At 38.6% G+C, this 15,089-nt stretch overlaps 1 protein-coding gene across 3 annotated transcripts; it reads right to left on the bottom strand.

The window, feature by feature from the left end:
• Positions 1-1,132: 1,132 nt before the first annotated feature.
• lman2 (lectin, mannose-binding 2) lies at positions 1,133-14,151 on the bottom strand. Of its 3 annotated transcripts, none has more exons than XM_030062137.1 (8): positions 13,939-14,151; positions 11,783-11,901; positions 10,973-11,090; positions 9,651-9,733; positions 8,144-8,308; positions 7,269-7,383; positions 6,139-6,258; positions 1,133-5,478 (listed from the first exon to the last, which is right to left on the bottom strand). In XM_030062137.1, the coding sequence occupies exons 1-8, from the start codon at positions 14,111-14,113 to the stop codon at positions 5,318-5,320; spliced, it is 1,056 nt and encodes a 351-aa protein (XP_029917997.1). In that variant the 5' UTR covers positions 14,114-14,151; the 3' UTR covers positions 1,133-5,317. The 3 variants fall into 3 exon arrangements, with proteins under 3 accessions (XP_029917997.1, XP_029917998.1, XP_029917999.1); XM_030062138.1 differs by having other exon boundaries at positions 8,144-8,305; XM_030062139.1 differs by lacking the exon at positions 9,651-9,733 and adding an exon at positions 9,519-9,598 and having other exon boundaries at positions 8,144-8,305.
• Between the last annotated feature and the right edge of the window lie 938 nt (positions 14,152-15,089).

Genomic DNA, 15,089 nt, shown 5'->3' with positions numbered 1-15,089 from the left:
AAAACAATTTCCTTTTTACAATGAGTCCAATGATGAATCTTCATCGTTCTCCGAAAAAAGTGCAGATATCGAAATAAAAGAGAGGAAATCAAAAACTCCATGCCCGTCCTAAATATGACACAAAAGCTGATGTGATTGGACAGTGAGTTTTCTTTTGGCTGTTTTGGACTCCGCACTGTTTCATTTTAAAATCTGCCTGACTCTATTCCTGCTTGTCACATTTGCTTAAATCACATAGTAGTCATTGTATATCTTGTATAGTTATATTGTTATAGTTATATATCTTGTTTGCATTTTGGTTAAATCAAACCTTAAAAGAAATCAGTGCAGTATGACGTAAAGTTAAAATGAATGAGAGCATCTTCCTTCATTATTGTGATGTATTTAATTTTGAAACAGGATCTTCAGGACAGGACATTTAGAAAGAAGGGATCATTCAACCATGTAAACCAGTGGGAAGCATGTCTCTGTTTGATGGTAGTGCAAAAGTCTGTGTTTTTGGTCGTTTAAATCCTGTTACACAATGAAAACAAAAGATCTTCCACTTCCACTCCACAAGTAATGACAATTTGACCCAAAAACACTTGTTTCCCCTCATTTTTATGGCATAAGATATATGAGCTGGACCTCACTTTCAGGTTTATGTCATCTCCTGTGCGGCAACATGACGTGAGAGGTGAGGAATTTTTATTTCATCTGGTTGAAGCTTCATTGTCAAGGTTCATTTCACGTCATTGATAAAGCAATCAGCTTGTAATTGAGTTCTGCTGAAAGAGACGAGGCAGCAGTCATTCTCACTGGGTGCAGAGCTCGCTGAAAAAAAAACTTTCAATTAGCCTTGAGCAGGAGATAGTCGTGGAAAAAAAAAAGTATTTACTTTTTCACGCTGTGTGTGTGTGGACTTTTGGAAAGGCTTCAGTCTGCTTTATGTTATGTCCCTCACAATGACTTGGTTCACAATCATATTTTTGTGTATTTTTATCCAGCAAAGAATATATTTACACTGTAGGTAAGTTTTCCAAAAATCAATATCCAATTTAACACACATGCTGACATACTCATAACTTCTTGAGTTTATGAAGCAAATCAAAGTGGTGATGCAGGAGAAGAGGCGGGAATGGAACAGAGACGGTAATAAGGCGGGATTTTATTTCAGCATCAAAAATTAAAAGGAGGGAGTGCTGATGGAGAAACATCAATGACACAGAGACAATCCTCACTGCCAGTTCCTGCGTAAAACACCAGTTAGTGCTTCCCTGCTTAACACAAGCTCCAGTAGGCAGACTGGCTCCCCCTAGTGGCAAACGCAGGTAACTGCATAAATGTTGTGGACAATAAGCTGCCTTGTGTATATCTTGTTCAAAGGTTCGGCTGTCATCAAAGAGTCCTGCTTTTTCTGGACGGACCAGATTTGACCTTATTTTCTGCCGGTAACCATAGCAACACCAGAATTTCATCTGGGTCAACAGGGCCGGTCTTCTATATCTGGATTCGTAGGGATGGGATGCTCTTCTCTGCTGTGATGTAGGTCGATAAGATGCATTTCTGTCTAACAGTGTGGCCTTGTGCAGCTGGTGGTGCAGTACAGTCCCTCAGTCCACATGTATACAGTGCACAGTTGCATTCTGGGACGGGCCAGTTTGCCAAGCGGGCGAATTCTGCAGTGTTATGCAGTCACTTCGATTCACACTGAGCTGTGTATTAGCATATAGAAAGGTTTTTAAAGCGGAACTCCATTGTCAAACAGGATCCTTCCATTTTCCCATCACACTGATTATTTCTGGGTTCTAATTTGATTTTTGCCAATTGATTAATTGAGCTATTTCCATCTTTATTTGTATCTTCATCAAGACGCTCAGCTCTCCAATCCAGCCCCGGCAGGCCAAAGGACACCTCACTAATAAAATGAAAATTTCCAATATATTGACACTTGATTAGTAAAGAGACATGTTGTTAACTTCCAGGTTGTCCGTCACCTCAGTTTTCAGTATTTATTGTGCACAACCGCAGCACGCAGACAGGAAGTGAGTAAGTGCTAAAGCAGCAGCCAAAGAACATCAGGAGTGTATGAAGGTATGATTTTTATTTTTTATTATTCATAATTTTGTACTGATGTCTCATTACAGAATGAGCAATCAATGTGGAGAAAAAGATATGGTTCAAATGCTTTTGGGGCTCTGGAGTGTCCACTGACCCAACACGACCGCCATACCGGGACAACCAAGACAAAACTACCTCTACAGTCAAACAGTTTGAGGAGATCTTTGTCAAAAATCAACCGACATAATGAACAATGATGAAAAAAAAAAAATCAGGTCTAACAGAAAAAACAGCTTGAACCAACCAGAAATGGACAGAAAAAAGGCCAGTTAAAAACTTTGTAAGTGCTTCCCTGACACATACTGCAACAATTTCGGTGTGAAGACCAAATATTCTGGGGACAGCTTCTGAAAATGTGCCGATAATCCACAGATTGGACCCTATTGTGGGGTTGCATGGTTCATACTTTCAATTAAACAATCTAGATAATCATCCGCTGTGAAGCAGCTGCTGCCTTGGAGCCATGAGTGACTCGTTTAATGACGTTAATTACTTTAAGGCAACAGGAGCTGACTTTGACTCTCACACCAAATTGTTACAGATGTGGCAGGAACAAATGCAGCAAAACTGCTCCAAGAACACAAGAGCAGTGACAAAAAAATATCCTGAATGAAAAAAAAACAAAACAAAAAAAAAAACACAAGGCTGCACTATTTCACTGGTATGGAAAGTACATCTTTGTCACTGTCAAGTCCTCAGAATTAACATGCTCCTTCATTGCAAGATACTCATGTAAAGACAGATCAGATCAAGTGCTTTGTAGAAATGGAAGCTGCAAAGAAACAACAACAAAAAAAACAAAAACAGCAATGCAAGAAAAAGACACGATATCCACAGAAAGTAAAGAGATGACATTGTCAATGAAAATGTGCCTTTGAGCCGTCCATCGATCACGCCTCAAGGCTTAACAACTCCACTACCTTAAACGTCTGAGACTAACAGCTCAATCATTGGCTCTGATAGCCGTCTGCCACCGCTCATAAATCAAAATTATTTTAGTATTTCATCTCAGGTGCTAAAATATTACTCATGTTCTTAAGAAATAGAAACTGAGGAAACCTCTACCACACTCACATAGATTCAGTTGAGACTCAGCAATGGAAACTGAAAACAAAGAATGCACGGAAAAAAAGAAAGAAATAAAGAAAAAAGATACTCTCCGCACACACACTCCCCCTGCAATAAAACCACGTGCATAAGATGTCTCAGCCTGCAGGTTCAAGGTCATTCTGTTTTTCTAATTCACTGCACTGCAGCACTTTGCAAAAGCTTTACACCAGTGCATTAGCCTGTGGAGAAGTAGTATAATCTGTACAATAATACTGATTTGTGTTAATAGTCCTTAGTATCTAACACACTTGCAGAAGGGTGTAACAAAATACAAACCGTTTGTGTTTATAGTGGGTTGTTTTTGGTACTCTCTATCATTAACTGATATAACATTTCAACCTAATTCCTAACACTAAACCATTTTATGTTAGAGGTTTGTTTGGAATAAACAGAAAAAGAAGAACCGGGCGTTTAGCATGAGCAGTGATAGCCACCATGGCTGAACAGGAAAAACAGAAACTCAAGTTTCATTAGAAAATCCAGGGAAAAACATGACACTGGACCGCACACGCTGTTTAACTGACAGGTGATGTGGAAGTAAAGTGCAGCAACACCACGGTAATATGTGTTCTGCAATTAAGATGTTACTGAAATACTTGTAAGTTCTCGGTATCATCGTACACTTACAGTAGCATCCATCAAAAGTCATTTGTCCTACATCTGTCCTGCATTAGCGCTGCAACCCGTTCCTTCTAAAATACTGTATACTGCAACACAATGTTATTTATTCAAATAACAAATAATCAGACTATTCTTTGCACATTCTGATGATCATTAAAAAGGGGAACACACAGGCATGCAGTGAAAAGCTACACCACATCTGTCCATTGTTTGTCCATAGGTTAATGCACTAGACTGAAGCCACTGTGAAGCACATTGTTGTCAAATGAGCAGCCAGCTTTTTCTCCGTCTTTATCCCTGCTGTCACAGCTGCTTAGATAATTCACATTTTGGAGCGTATCTAAAAAAACAGTGATGGACCGAACCAAGAGGTAGACATCTTTATGTACCTGGCACATTTCCCTGTATGATGTCTGCAGTGTTGTCACAATTTTACTTTATTTTACGAACGTTCAGTACTTTCACAGACTGTATTGTGAACGTCTCCTTTCTATCTAACACTGAGGTTTAAGTTTTGTTTTCATGGAGCCAAAAAGATCACACCGTATCAGGAATTGCAAGCTTAGATATTGAAATTTGTGATGTATCAAAGTCAGAAATCTATTACATAGATTTACTTGATTTAATTGTGACAACAGCTTCTCTCTGTCTTTCAACACAAAGCAGGGCGACACACCACAACAGTTGCTGAAACTAAACCCCGCCTCCCTATGCTGAAGCACAAAGATTAAAACAAAAAAAAAAACAAAAAATGTAAAAGTTTGAGGGATACCAATCAGAACCCTATGATTCAGAAGAGGTTTTGTGAGAGGCAAAAGACATCATCATTCAAACAAGTGGATAACAATTATTTTGACATTTTATGGGATTGAAAAAAAAAAATTCACATGTACCAAATACTGTATGTATTTTGTTTTCAGCCTTTGTACTGTCTTTTTTTGTAAAGTAATGGATATGTGTAACCTTCCTGCATCTTCTAATAAAAGAAAATAGCCTGAAAAATAAAAACAATCATTTGTAGTCGGAGTTCACCATTTTATACGTTTGCACCTGCAAAAAGGCTGAGAAGGTGAGATTTTTTCTAGGCAACAGGCCTAAACTCATCTGCTAAGACGTTTGAATGACTCAGAGTTAAATGCTTGCAAAAGACAACAATCCAACAACCCTGAACTGAAAGCAAACAAAATACAGAAAAGGGCAAAAAAAAAAACAAACAAAAAAAAACAACCTAAAAACAGCATAGATCAGGATCACTCATGGTGGCTGCCAATGAGCCGTGCACCATGGCTTTACCCTCTTACCAACATCAGAAGTTTCCACAACTCGCTCTCAATGCAGTGCTTCAACGATATAAACATTTGTACAATCTTTAGAAAAAACAATTCACATTGAATGTGTTGAATCTGCCGTCTGGGAACAGTTCATTCCATGACCAATACCTCTCTGATTCTTGTTCTTCTTCCTCTCTCTCTCTCTTTCTCTCTCCTCAGTAAAACCTCTTGTTCCTCTCCTGTCTTTTCTGGAAAACTACGGCACCCACCACAGCACACACGACGATTCCCAGCAGAGAACACAGCAGGAGCAGGAAGACCTTCCAACCTGTGAGGGTCGTGCCACGGAAGTTTCCAGTAGGATCATCAATATTGTCTGTGAAAGAGAGAAAAGGTTTGTGGCAGAATTCGCATATCTTGGCATTTTTCTAAGACGTCAGTAGATGTGTGTATTTTTTTTTTCTTTATTGAGGTTATGCTCAAACCGCCCCCTTGCAACTAATTTCCTTGGAGGATGTTCCCAATCTAATAGTTCTCAAAAACAAATAAATAAATAAGTACATCATGACAATCTCAGGAGGATATCCTTGTTGTCACGGCAACACGAAGTAACTCCAATTCAAATGTTCAAATTGAAAGGTGCATGTTGTCTTTCTTGACAAGGATGAGGGCCAAGGGGGCAAAAAATGCCGGCTAGAGTTTTTTTTTATTGTTCTTCTTTGAAAGAGGCATTTAATTAAGTCGTTTAATCTTTTTCTAAGAGATGCTGCCTTTGGGTGAATTCTATCAGGATACTATGAATATTTAATCCCGTAATCAAACGGCGGCCATCTTTGCTTTTTCATTTGTTTGAGTACCAACGGCGATGCCTTCTACGTGTGTTTTTATTGCAAGTTACAAGTACGTGGAATGCCACAGAATCCAATTTTGCGCAATTTAACCATGAGGTGAAGGATTGATGGTGAGAGGACTGAAAAATAAAATGTGGTCGGAGAACACCAGTGGAGCGGTGGAAGCGTGACAGAGCTGAACCTACCTTTGGGAGACTTGAGGAGGTTGACGCTGGGCTCGATCTTGGTCCAGTCCAGGTTCTCCTCCTCAGCCGTATGCTCCACCATCAGCTGGTAGAGCTTCATGGAGATGATGTCGTGGTTGTCTGGGACACAAGGCCACAACAGTTAGGAAGTGAAGACTGATAAAGTTTCTGAACTGTTTTCAAGAGCCAAATTCAGCCACAGAGACTAGAGGTCAGTTACTACTCCACTATGGCTCGCCTATAGCTGCATACTATACAACTTCATGGTGTGGTAAAAACCATTTTGTCAGCTTCAGTGAGGCATGAAATTGATAAAATATAGCCAAAGTTTATTTAAATTTAACCAAAATAATGAATTGTCTTTGTATGAAAATGAGTGTCATCCCATGATGTGAGAAGTTGCTTCTGTGTAACTTCATCTGTTGGCTCACAAACCGCTGCTAAACAGTAATAAATATCAGTGCATCTTTATGCCCATTATGATCACGTAATCTGCTATGAGCTGTGTTGACTGATGGAATACTCTTCCTATAACAATTCCTGCTCTCAAATCTGAGCTCAAAATGCATTTATTCTCAAATTCTTATTTCTCCTGGCTGGTCGATGAGCTAAACGCCATTTCATGTTCTTTGTATCCTTTGTATTGTTTGATTCCATGTATTTTGGGTTGTACTATTCCATCCTACACTTACATGAGCTGTTTTTATTGCTCTATTAATTCCTCTTTTGTTAAGTGTGTTCTATGACTGCAGAATGCTGACAAAGAAAATAATATTTTGAATATTACAAGACAGTTACAATTGTGTGTGATTGTTGAGCGGTTGGGGCTGAATGAGAAACAAGTGCTCAGGATTTACTCGGGTGGATTATAATAACACTTTTTGCACAAGTGGCAGCTTCATTTGTATTCCAGGGATTCTGCATGGCAGCAGAGTACCTCGACGGTCTGAAACAATATTCCCCATCACAACTGTAATAGCTTGTCAAAATGGAATAAAATGGCCCTCGTAACGCACTGAAAATGTAATTCAACCATTGGAAACGTGGAGATTGCAGATGTAAACATTTATTTATTTTTTTTTTTTTTTTTTGGGAGATTATTATTGTGCAGTTCTGCTCTTTCCACCTACCAGACAGATCTCCTGTAGCTGCAGAGGCACCAAAGTAATAGCCAGTGGGAAGGCGAACACCTGCGATGTCGATGCATTCCTTCCATTCATTCTTATCATCCACATCAACCATGATCTACAAGAAATGCATAAATTATAAGGCAAATGCATGCATATTTTGACGTGGTTAATCAATTCGTATGAAATTAAATGTTAGTAATTTTTTTCTTACTTAAGATGCACTAGAAATCGCTACACCTGACAATATAATACTGCCCAAGGAACCAGGCAACACAAAGTGATGTCTAAAAATTTTTTGTAGAATTTAAGATTTTAAAGACCATTTGGCGATGAAAAAGAACAATAAGAAAGAATATTCTTGGTATGAAGAGTGAAGCATATTGTTACTTTGTTATTTTGAGTCATCTCAAGGCATTTTTTTTTTTAAAAAACACAAAACAGATACAGTGTGTAATGATGAAGTTACAGTTTCCTGCAGGAAGTTCATTAGTCAATGTGGGGGGATGTGACGAGAATGTAATATGTCTTTATTTGGAGGGCAAGAATAAAATAAAAAAATATATATATATTAAAACAGTAAAAAATATCACTACATGAAAATCTGAGGAGAGTCTGAAGAAGGCAACTTTTTTACTTTTATCTTTTGTTCCTACCAAATAAATGCAGATTATATTCCACTCACAGTTGTGTTTGGATTTGCTTCCTTCATTTAACAACAAAAAAAAAAAAAAAAAAAAAAAAAAATCCCTCACTGTTCAGTTTTATATTAATTTCCTCCAGACATTTGAGCTCCTATTAACCTGGTTACAAGTCCTGACAGGTCTTACCCTCTCTTTTTTTACTGTAATGTGAGCATAAGGAGCATGGTAACTCACAGTGAGTCTTCCTTTGGAGTAGCGGATGGCGAGGTACGTGTCGTGTTCCCTGTTCCTGATCTCGGCCGAGCAGCCTCCCAGCTCCGACGAGCGGCCGTCTTTGCCGTGGTCGTAGCCCACCGTGCCGTTGTTCACCATGGCTGAGATGTAGGGGAAGCTGCGCTGCTGACAGCAAGAAAAAGAAAAAGGAAATACTGTGAGCGTGTCCTAACATAAGAGACAATGAATATGACATACCAAAAAAAAAAAAAAAAAAAAAAAATCACAATGTACCATATAAAGTTCACACGGTATGTTTTTGGTCATCTCTGTTTATGTTTTGAACACACAAATGGTGACATTCACACTTCAGGCTTTCAGAATTTCAAACTGCTGCTCATATCTGATGTTTTGGGTGATGGATGATATTCTTTTCCTGCTTGTTTTGCAGTATGCATTTACCAGCCAGTAAATACCAGTCTAGTGAGTTATTTGTCATTCTTTCTGTTGTTGTGAGTTACCGTCCTGTGTGTTAATGTTGCTCAGCAAGGCTGACAAAAGTGTGCCAACTGCCTGAGGTGAGTGACAGATTTACTTATTGTCATGGCAACTCTGACAAGTTCCAACTGAAACATATCCATACAAGTTGCATGTAAATTGAAAGCCGTTTTATTCAGTTTGTGGCACATGGCCCAGCTTTTCCCCGTTAACACTTAATAGAAAAGACCAAATCTCAAGAAATGTCCACACTAAGCTGGGTAAATGTGCAAACTCCCGTTTCTCTCCATTTTGGCCTTCCATCAAATACTAAGCCAGAGTTTTCCTGCTTTTTGAAAATACTTTCCAAAGTGTTTGAATTTGAACATGTACAAGGGGAAAATGGGAAGTGATATTGGATTCTTAAGCATTTTGGAGTATTTCAGTCTGAATGGCAGGCTTTTGGAAAACAGCCTGAAAATGCGCGTGTGGTGCTGCGGGAAGGGAACACCAAAACAACATTTTTCAATTGACCTTGATTAGTGTGGACATGGCCAGAGTCACAAGTGGGAAGACAAAAACTCGACTGATGTGGTGTGAACATGGCCTAGGTCACAAGACTTGTCCTTATGAAATAAAAACAAATATTCCTTAAGATATTTAACTTTTGAACAGCAATCTACCTTTGTCAGGGTACCTCATGCTTAATAATGCATGAGTGACTAAAGGTCTTTTTTATGGTGGAAAATAAATAGATAAAGAAATATGAAAATAAGGCAAAAGTTTTGTGGATTTTTCCCAGTGAAACATGCTGGATTTACTGACAACATGCCGAACCAAAATGAAAATACGTGAAATCTCACAGATCAATGTACATCGAGAAAACATGCAGACAATTAAGTCCTGGGCAACCACTCACGTCCGTCGCGTCATCATTAGAATAAGTGTCTATAAAAACGGCCAGCCCGTGGAAGAGAGCATTGTTGGAAAACACGGGCCCTGCAAAGAAACAAGCCAGTCACTCGCCTCCACCAGCACACAACACACTTACATCCATTCCATGGAGGTCATTGCGGAAGGTATCCAAAAAAATAGCCAGGCCAACAAAATGATCTTGGTTTCCAAACACAGGGCCTAGGATGGAGGCAGAGGTGGGGTGAGACATGAGCAGACAACTCAAGACACTTTTCGGTGGTCAGCAGTGATGTGAGCATGCTGGGATGTTAAGATGCTGACATGTAAACATGGTGAGCGAAGCTTACTGATGAGGAGCGAATATGACGTTGAGTGACTATCAACTCGCCAAGAGCACAACAACCGCTCTCAAGGCATTTCAATTCAGAACAGGGCTGTGCAACAGGGACAGATGCATCAGAGTGAAATGTAAATCCAAAGAATCATATTAAGTATCGTAAGAAACTCTTTGGGTTTATATTCCCCTGTGTGGACAGCCCTGTTTTGCAAAGAACACCCCTGAGCTCTACAATGTTCAAGCAAAAATCAGCGTTCATTCTCTGTTTTCGTGTTATACAGTGACTCATCTGTAATGGAAGCTGCAGTACAAGAGGACACAGCTTTTTAAATTTCATTTGCAAAAGTTATTCATATCAGGGAGATGAAATACTAATGCCAGAGATTTGCTTGCTTTGAATAAATTTAAAAGTTTTTTTCCAACGAGTAAATGTATTTCTAGGCCAGAAATTCGGCATACCACCAGAATTCGTGACTTGTACAAAAATCAAATCCAGAATTAATACTCTATTTGTGAACGCTTGTTTTAACAGTTTTTTATCATTAGATTACATTACATTTTTACTGTCGAGACAAATGAAAGCCTTATACAGGAATGAGCCCGGAACTCCTCTCCACCTGATTACTAAATACATGAGCATCTGTTTGTTTCACTCTGTGTCTGTAGCACGCTGATGCTTTGAAAAGTCCTTTTGACTTTCTATATGTAATCAAAGAAAGACATCCAGAAGTATTGCGAGGAATGTCATTTCACAAAATGTCACATGCTGCAAAATTCTTAGAGAGCTCATTTCACTGAAATGCCTGTCTGAGCAAAACACAGAGGCAGAGCGCTGAGATGTTGAAAACAAATCAGAAGAGCCACTGGTAAGAAAAGAGCCAGGCAACGTTTTACTTTGGGTGCCATGTTGCTGCCACTTATCTACAACTAAATTGAGTTTAATAATATCCTCCACAAAATAATTGGAAGCAATATTTAAATTTCTAAATAGCAACTTCAATAGAATTTAAAGTTACTTAGCAGTGTAAGGCCACATAAGAGATCAGTGGTGCCAGCATGGCTACCAGTGAAAACTGCCATCACCAAACTCATCCATCAGTGACCCTGTGCATCATCACTACCTGGATGCAGTCTGTCTTTCGTGTACCAGATGGCGATGCCGTCACCATGGAGATTCTTCTTTCCTGACCCGTGAACTTTAAACTGCACGTGCATCTCCCAGTCCTTCAGGTAACAAGGCTGCAAGAGAGGTAATATTAAGTCTTTCCAAAAAGGGGTGTGTGGGAGAAAAGGAATCATAATGGGCCAACAGAGATTTCTTCCTCAAATTTAACATTCCTTTAAAAGAGATCTGAGTGCTATTGTTCATTTTTTCACAACCTTAAAGTAGCAGAAGCATTTCAAAAACAGATCTGTTGGCATCACATTTTCATGTCGTAATTATCATGTACTAACAATAAATAATAGTAATAATTAAGTAATAAAAAGCACACTTTTACAGGTTACTTGTTATTCCCTCATGTTCTTCAGTCATAACACACCATATTACTATGGTGGCAGGGCAAATGAATTTTATATGCTGCCATTTTGTTGTTATAAATCCTCACTAATCAGTTAGAAAACATGCCAAGTCATGTTCTACAAGGTATGCATTTTTACCGACAACAAAGATGACTTTAAACAACTTCATTTCTATAAAGAGCATACAGGCCACTCTCTTCCTTACAAACAGAAAGTAGTAGTAAAACTTCATTTACTCAGCGTACGTCTGAGGTTGAAAAAGTGTCAAGACAACCAGGAAGTGCAGGGCGTGGCTTTAAAGGAAAACAAGTACACTCCAAGCTGGGAAGTCACAGCTTCAGACAGAAATAAGAAACAACACCACATGCAAGCCCAAGTGATTTTAAGACAGTTTTATGATGCTTCCTAACCACAGTGTTCCAGATGGATCCCTGTTTGCTCCTCTCGTCAGGGGTGAGTCGGATGTAGGAGCTCGTGACCAGCGTGCTTCCCCAGAAGTCCCACTGACTGGAGGGGCTGCTGCCAACACCTAGAAAACAAACATGTGACACACAAGAATGAAGAAATGACATCCACACAACCACACCAGCCTTTTCAGTACGCGTTCAGTCTGTAGCTGGTTTTCAGGCTGGCTACACATGGCCTGGTAGCTTGCACCTTCACTCAACACACTTATTGAATCCATGGGCTGCAGTGGTAAATTCAGGAAAGATACAATCCACCCTGCAGCCTTTAAAATCACCTAAACTCCAGTCTTTACATGGAGTTCATGTCAGGCTGGATACCAAACTTAGATGCTTTTATAGCACTGACCAAACTCCTTCATGTCTGCCCAATATCGAAAGATGCCATGGCGCCGAAATTTGGTAGCGGAAGTCATACAGAACCAAATTTCAATACCTGAGGATCAAATCTCAGTGAGCAAATGAGCGTGCAGCATGCTTGTACCAAGATCGGATAATGCTGGTGATTGGCTGTCTAATGTTACATGTTGTAGAGGCTTGCAGGAAAAAACACTAAATTGCACCCAGAAATGTTATAGAATTAATTTTATAATGATATTTTATAAAATTGCTATCAAAAACTCTATCATTCAGGACCCAGTATTGAAGTCAAGGTGTTGGTACTGGTACTGAACATTTGTGAACGATACGCAGCCGTGGTTCACCTGTTCAGCCCATAATATTCTATAAATTACACCAAGACAGGACCTGGAAACTGGGATTATACTGTAATCCAGAGCTTCTTGATGGATCAGATGATTATCAAATTTACCTGCTCGCTCTAACGATTAGTGTAAGTTTCTAACTTTGCTATGATCTGTACAGTGTCAGGTTTAAAAGTGAGATAAGTGAGCACACCAAATTGCCAGAATCCACTTCCTTAAGTTAAATAAAGCAGAAATAGGAATGTAAATATAGTAAATATAGTCATATAGTATTTTTCTACATTCCTTGTTTGTAATGTTTATATTGCTCATTGGTACTTATTATCTGTATACACTGTTTATAGTGTAAATTATGCTTCATATCTTGCTATCCACTTTGCTGCTGTAATACGTGAAATTTCCCCACCGTGGGACTAATAAAGGAATATCTTATCTTATCTTATCTTATCTTAAAGTGGCTTGGAATAATCATGAAGTTTTTTATGTTAACCTTCCTCTTATCTTTGAGGTCAGTTTGACCCAATTCAACATTTAACAGCTCTAAATGCATGTTTAACTTAGGTTTTTTGTCTTTGCTTCGTATTTAATGACTTCTCCTACTTTAACGATTACAAGTGAGTAAACATAAATGATAATGATGACATGTTTTCAATGTCCTGGACACATTCTGTATGCATTAGTGTTTTTTGGGGGGTCAATTTGTCCCCAAGCTAAAACATTATTATTATTATTATCATTATTATTATTATTATTGTTATTATCAACATTTACACCCAGTTTCTTTAGTTTTTTGGATGACACTGAGCAACTATAACATGCCATTTGTGATCATCTAAAACCTCCCATCTGCTTTAGGGCCTTGACAGAAAACAACCACAGCTGTAGATGTAAGAGAGGATGGAAAAACATGTTTCCCACATGAATTTTGATGTGTAAGAGGTGGTTAAGGGACTTTAAGGGGAGGTTACGTTTTACTTACAAGGATACTCAGGTAGTCAACAGGATATACACATTACCTAGCTCATAAACTTGCGTAACAGTTTTTATTATCATGTTTGGCGGTTTATTATTATTATTAGGTCAAATTGCTTCCAATTGATGGAAAAAATGTTAGTAAATTTGCAAGTTAAGAGTCTCAAACGCAGAGGGAACACGCTATTTTCCTCTCCCTGCAACTAAACTCAACTTTTTCAGCCACTAGCCTCCGCTGCTAACGTCAAACCGGAGCTAAAACGACTCAACTGAAGTCATTTATAAGTTTGAATTGTGACAAGGGAGTTTGTAATCAGCCAAAAAAAAAAACCCAGTGTGAGTCGCGGAATAACTTGAAACAGAAGAGCAAAGAGACACGGAAAAGTCAGGAAACCAGCAGGTTAGCCGCCGAGCTAGCCGCCTCACCCTGGTACGGCTTCATGAGCGAGTGCTCCCTCTTCAGATGCTCCGCGTTTCCGTCCGTTATGTCGCCGCGGACGGAGCGAAACTGAAGCAGAACAAACACCAGGGTTGTGCTCACAAATGCTGCAAAGTTCAACTTTCCCATTTTGGACAAACGGCCTCGACAAGAAACTGTCATGACTGTTGTTGTTCTTTCTAACTCTGTAACTGCTAGCCGGTCCCTCCTCTGTTGTTGTTCGGGTAGAAACCACGTAGCGCTGCAACTTTTTTTTCCTACGCGCCTCACAATATGAGATATATTTTTGCTGCGGTGTATTTGAAGAGTTCATTTGCGAAAACAGATATATCCATTTGAATTTATTAAACCTTTTCAAACTTTTTTGAATTTTATTAGAATTTACTTTATATTTATTTCTATTTTTTATATGTTTATTTAGCCTGGCATAATGTTTATTATCCTAAATCATGCTTTGTGTGTGTGTGTGTGTGTATATATGTGTGTGTGTACTACAAGCAGTATCAGTGAAAAAGGTGTATTCATTTTAAGGATGGCTTTTATCTGTTTTTGCAAATGAACTCTTCAATTTTTAAATTAAGTCACACCAGCAAAATAAACATCTGCTGCGACGGTGGAGTAAATTGACTTGAAAACTTCCAATTACATCGCCCCGGAGGAACCTTTGAGCTCAGCTCGTTTTAACACGGGTGATTTTTAGAGATGGTATAAAATTGTGACCAATGAGAGACAAGCACATCGCAAATTCAACCAATCACGGAGCACTGGTGTTTCATTCATAATCCACTAGATGGTAACAGAAGGCAACGATAGAAAAAATAAATAAATAAAGTGACCCAGTGTAAGTACACATGCAGTCTGATTTTTTAAATTTATTTATTTTTTATGATAAGGAATAAAAACATAATCAGTTGCAATTTTCTATCAAACTGTAAAACTTTTTTTTTTTCAGAGATCACAAAATCCCATTTTCCTCTCTGTTTACAACTGTCCATTTCTATTTTTTTTTTTTTTTTTGCAGTTATGTTACTACTAAATGTGTGTTTTCTTGTATCTTTGCTGTAATCAGTTTACCATCGATTATTTTTCATACAATTTTAGTATTTTTCTAATCTCTCATTTTTACAAAAGCCCTTTT

Source organism: Myripristis murdjan, chromosome 10 (assembly GCF_902150065.1).
Source record: "Myripristis murdjan chromosome 10, fMyrMur1.1, whole genome shotgun sequence".
NCBI classification, from domain to species: Eukaryota; Metazoa; Chordata; class Actinopteri; order Holocentriformes; family Holocentridae; genus Myripristis; species Myripristis murdjan.
This window is presented reverse-complemented; position numbering and strand designations above follow the sequence as displayed.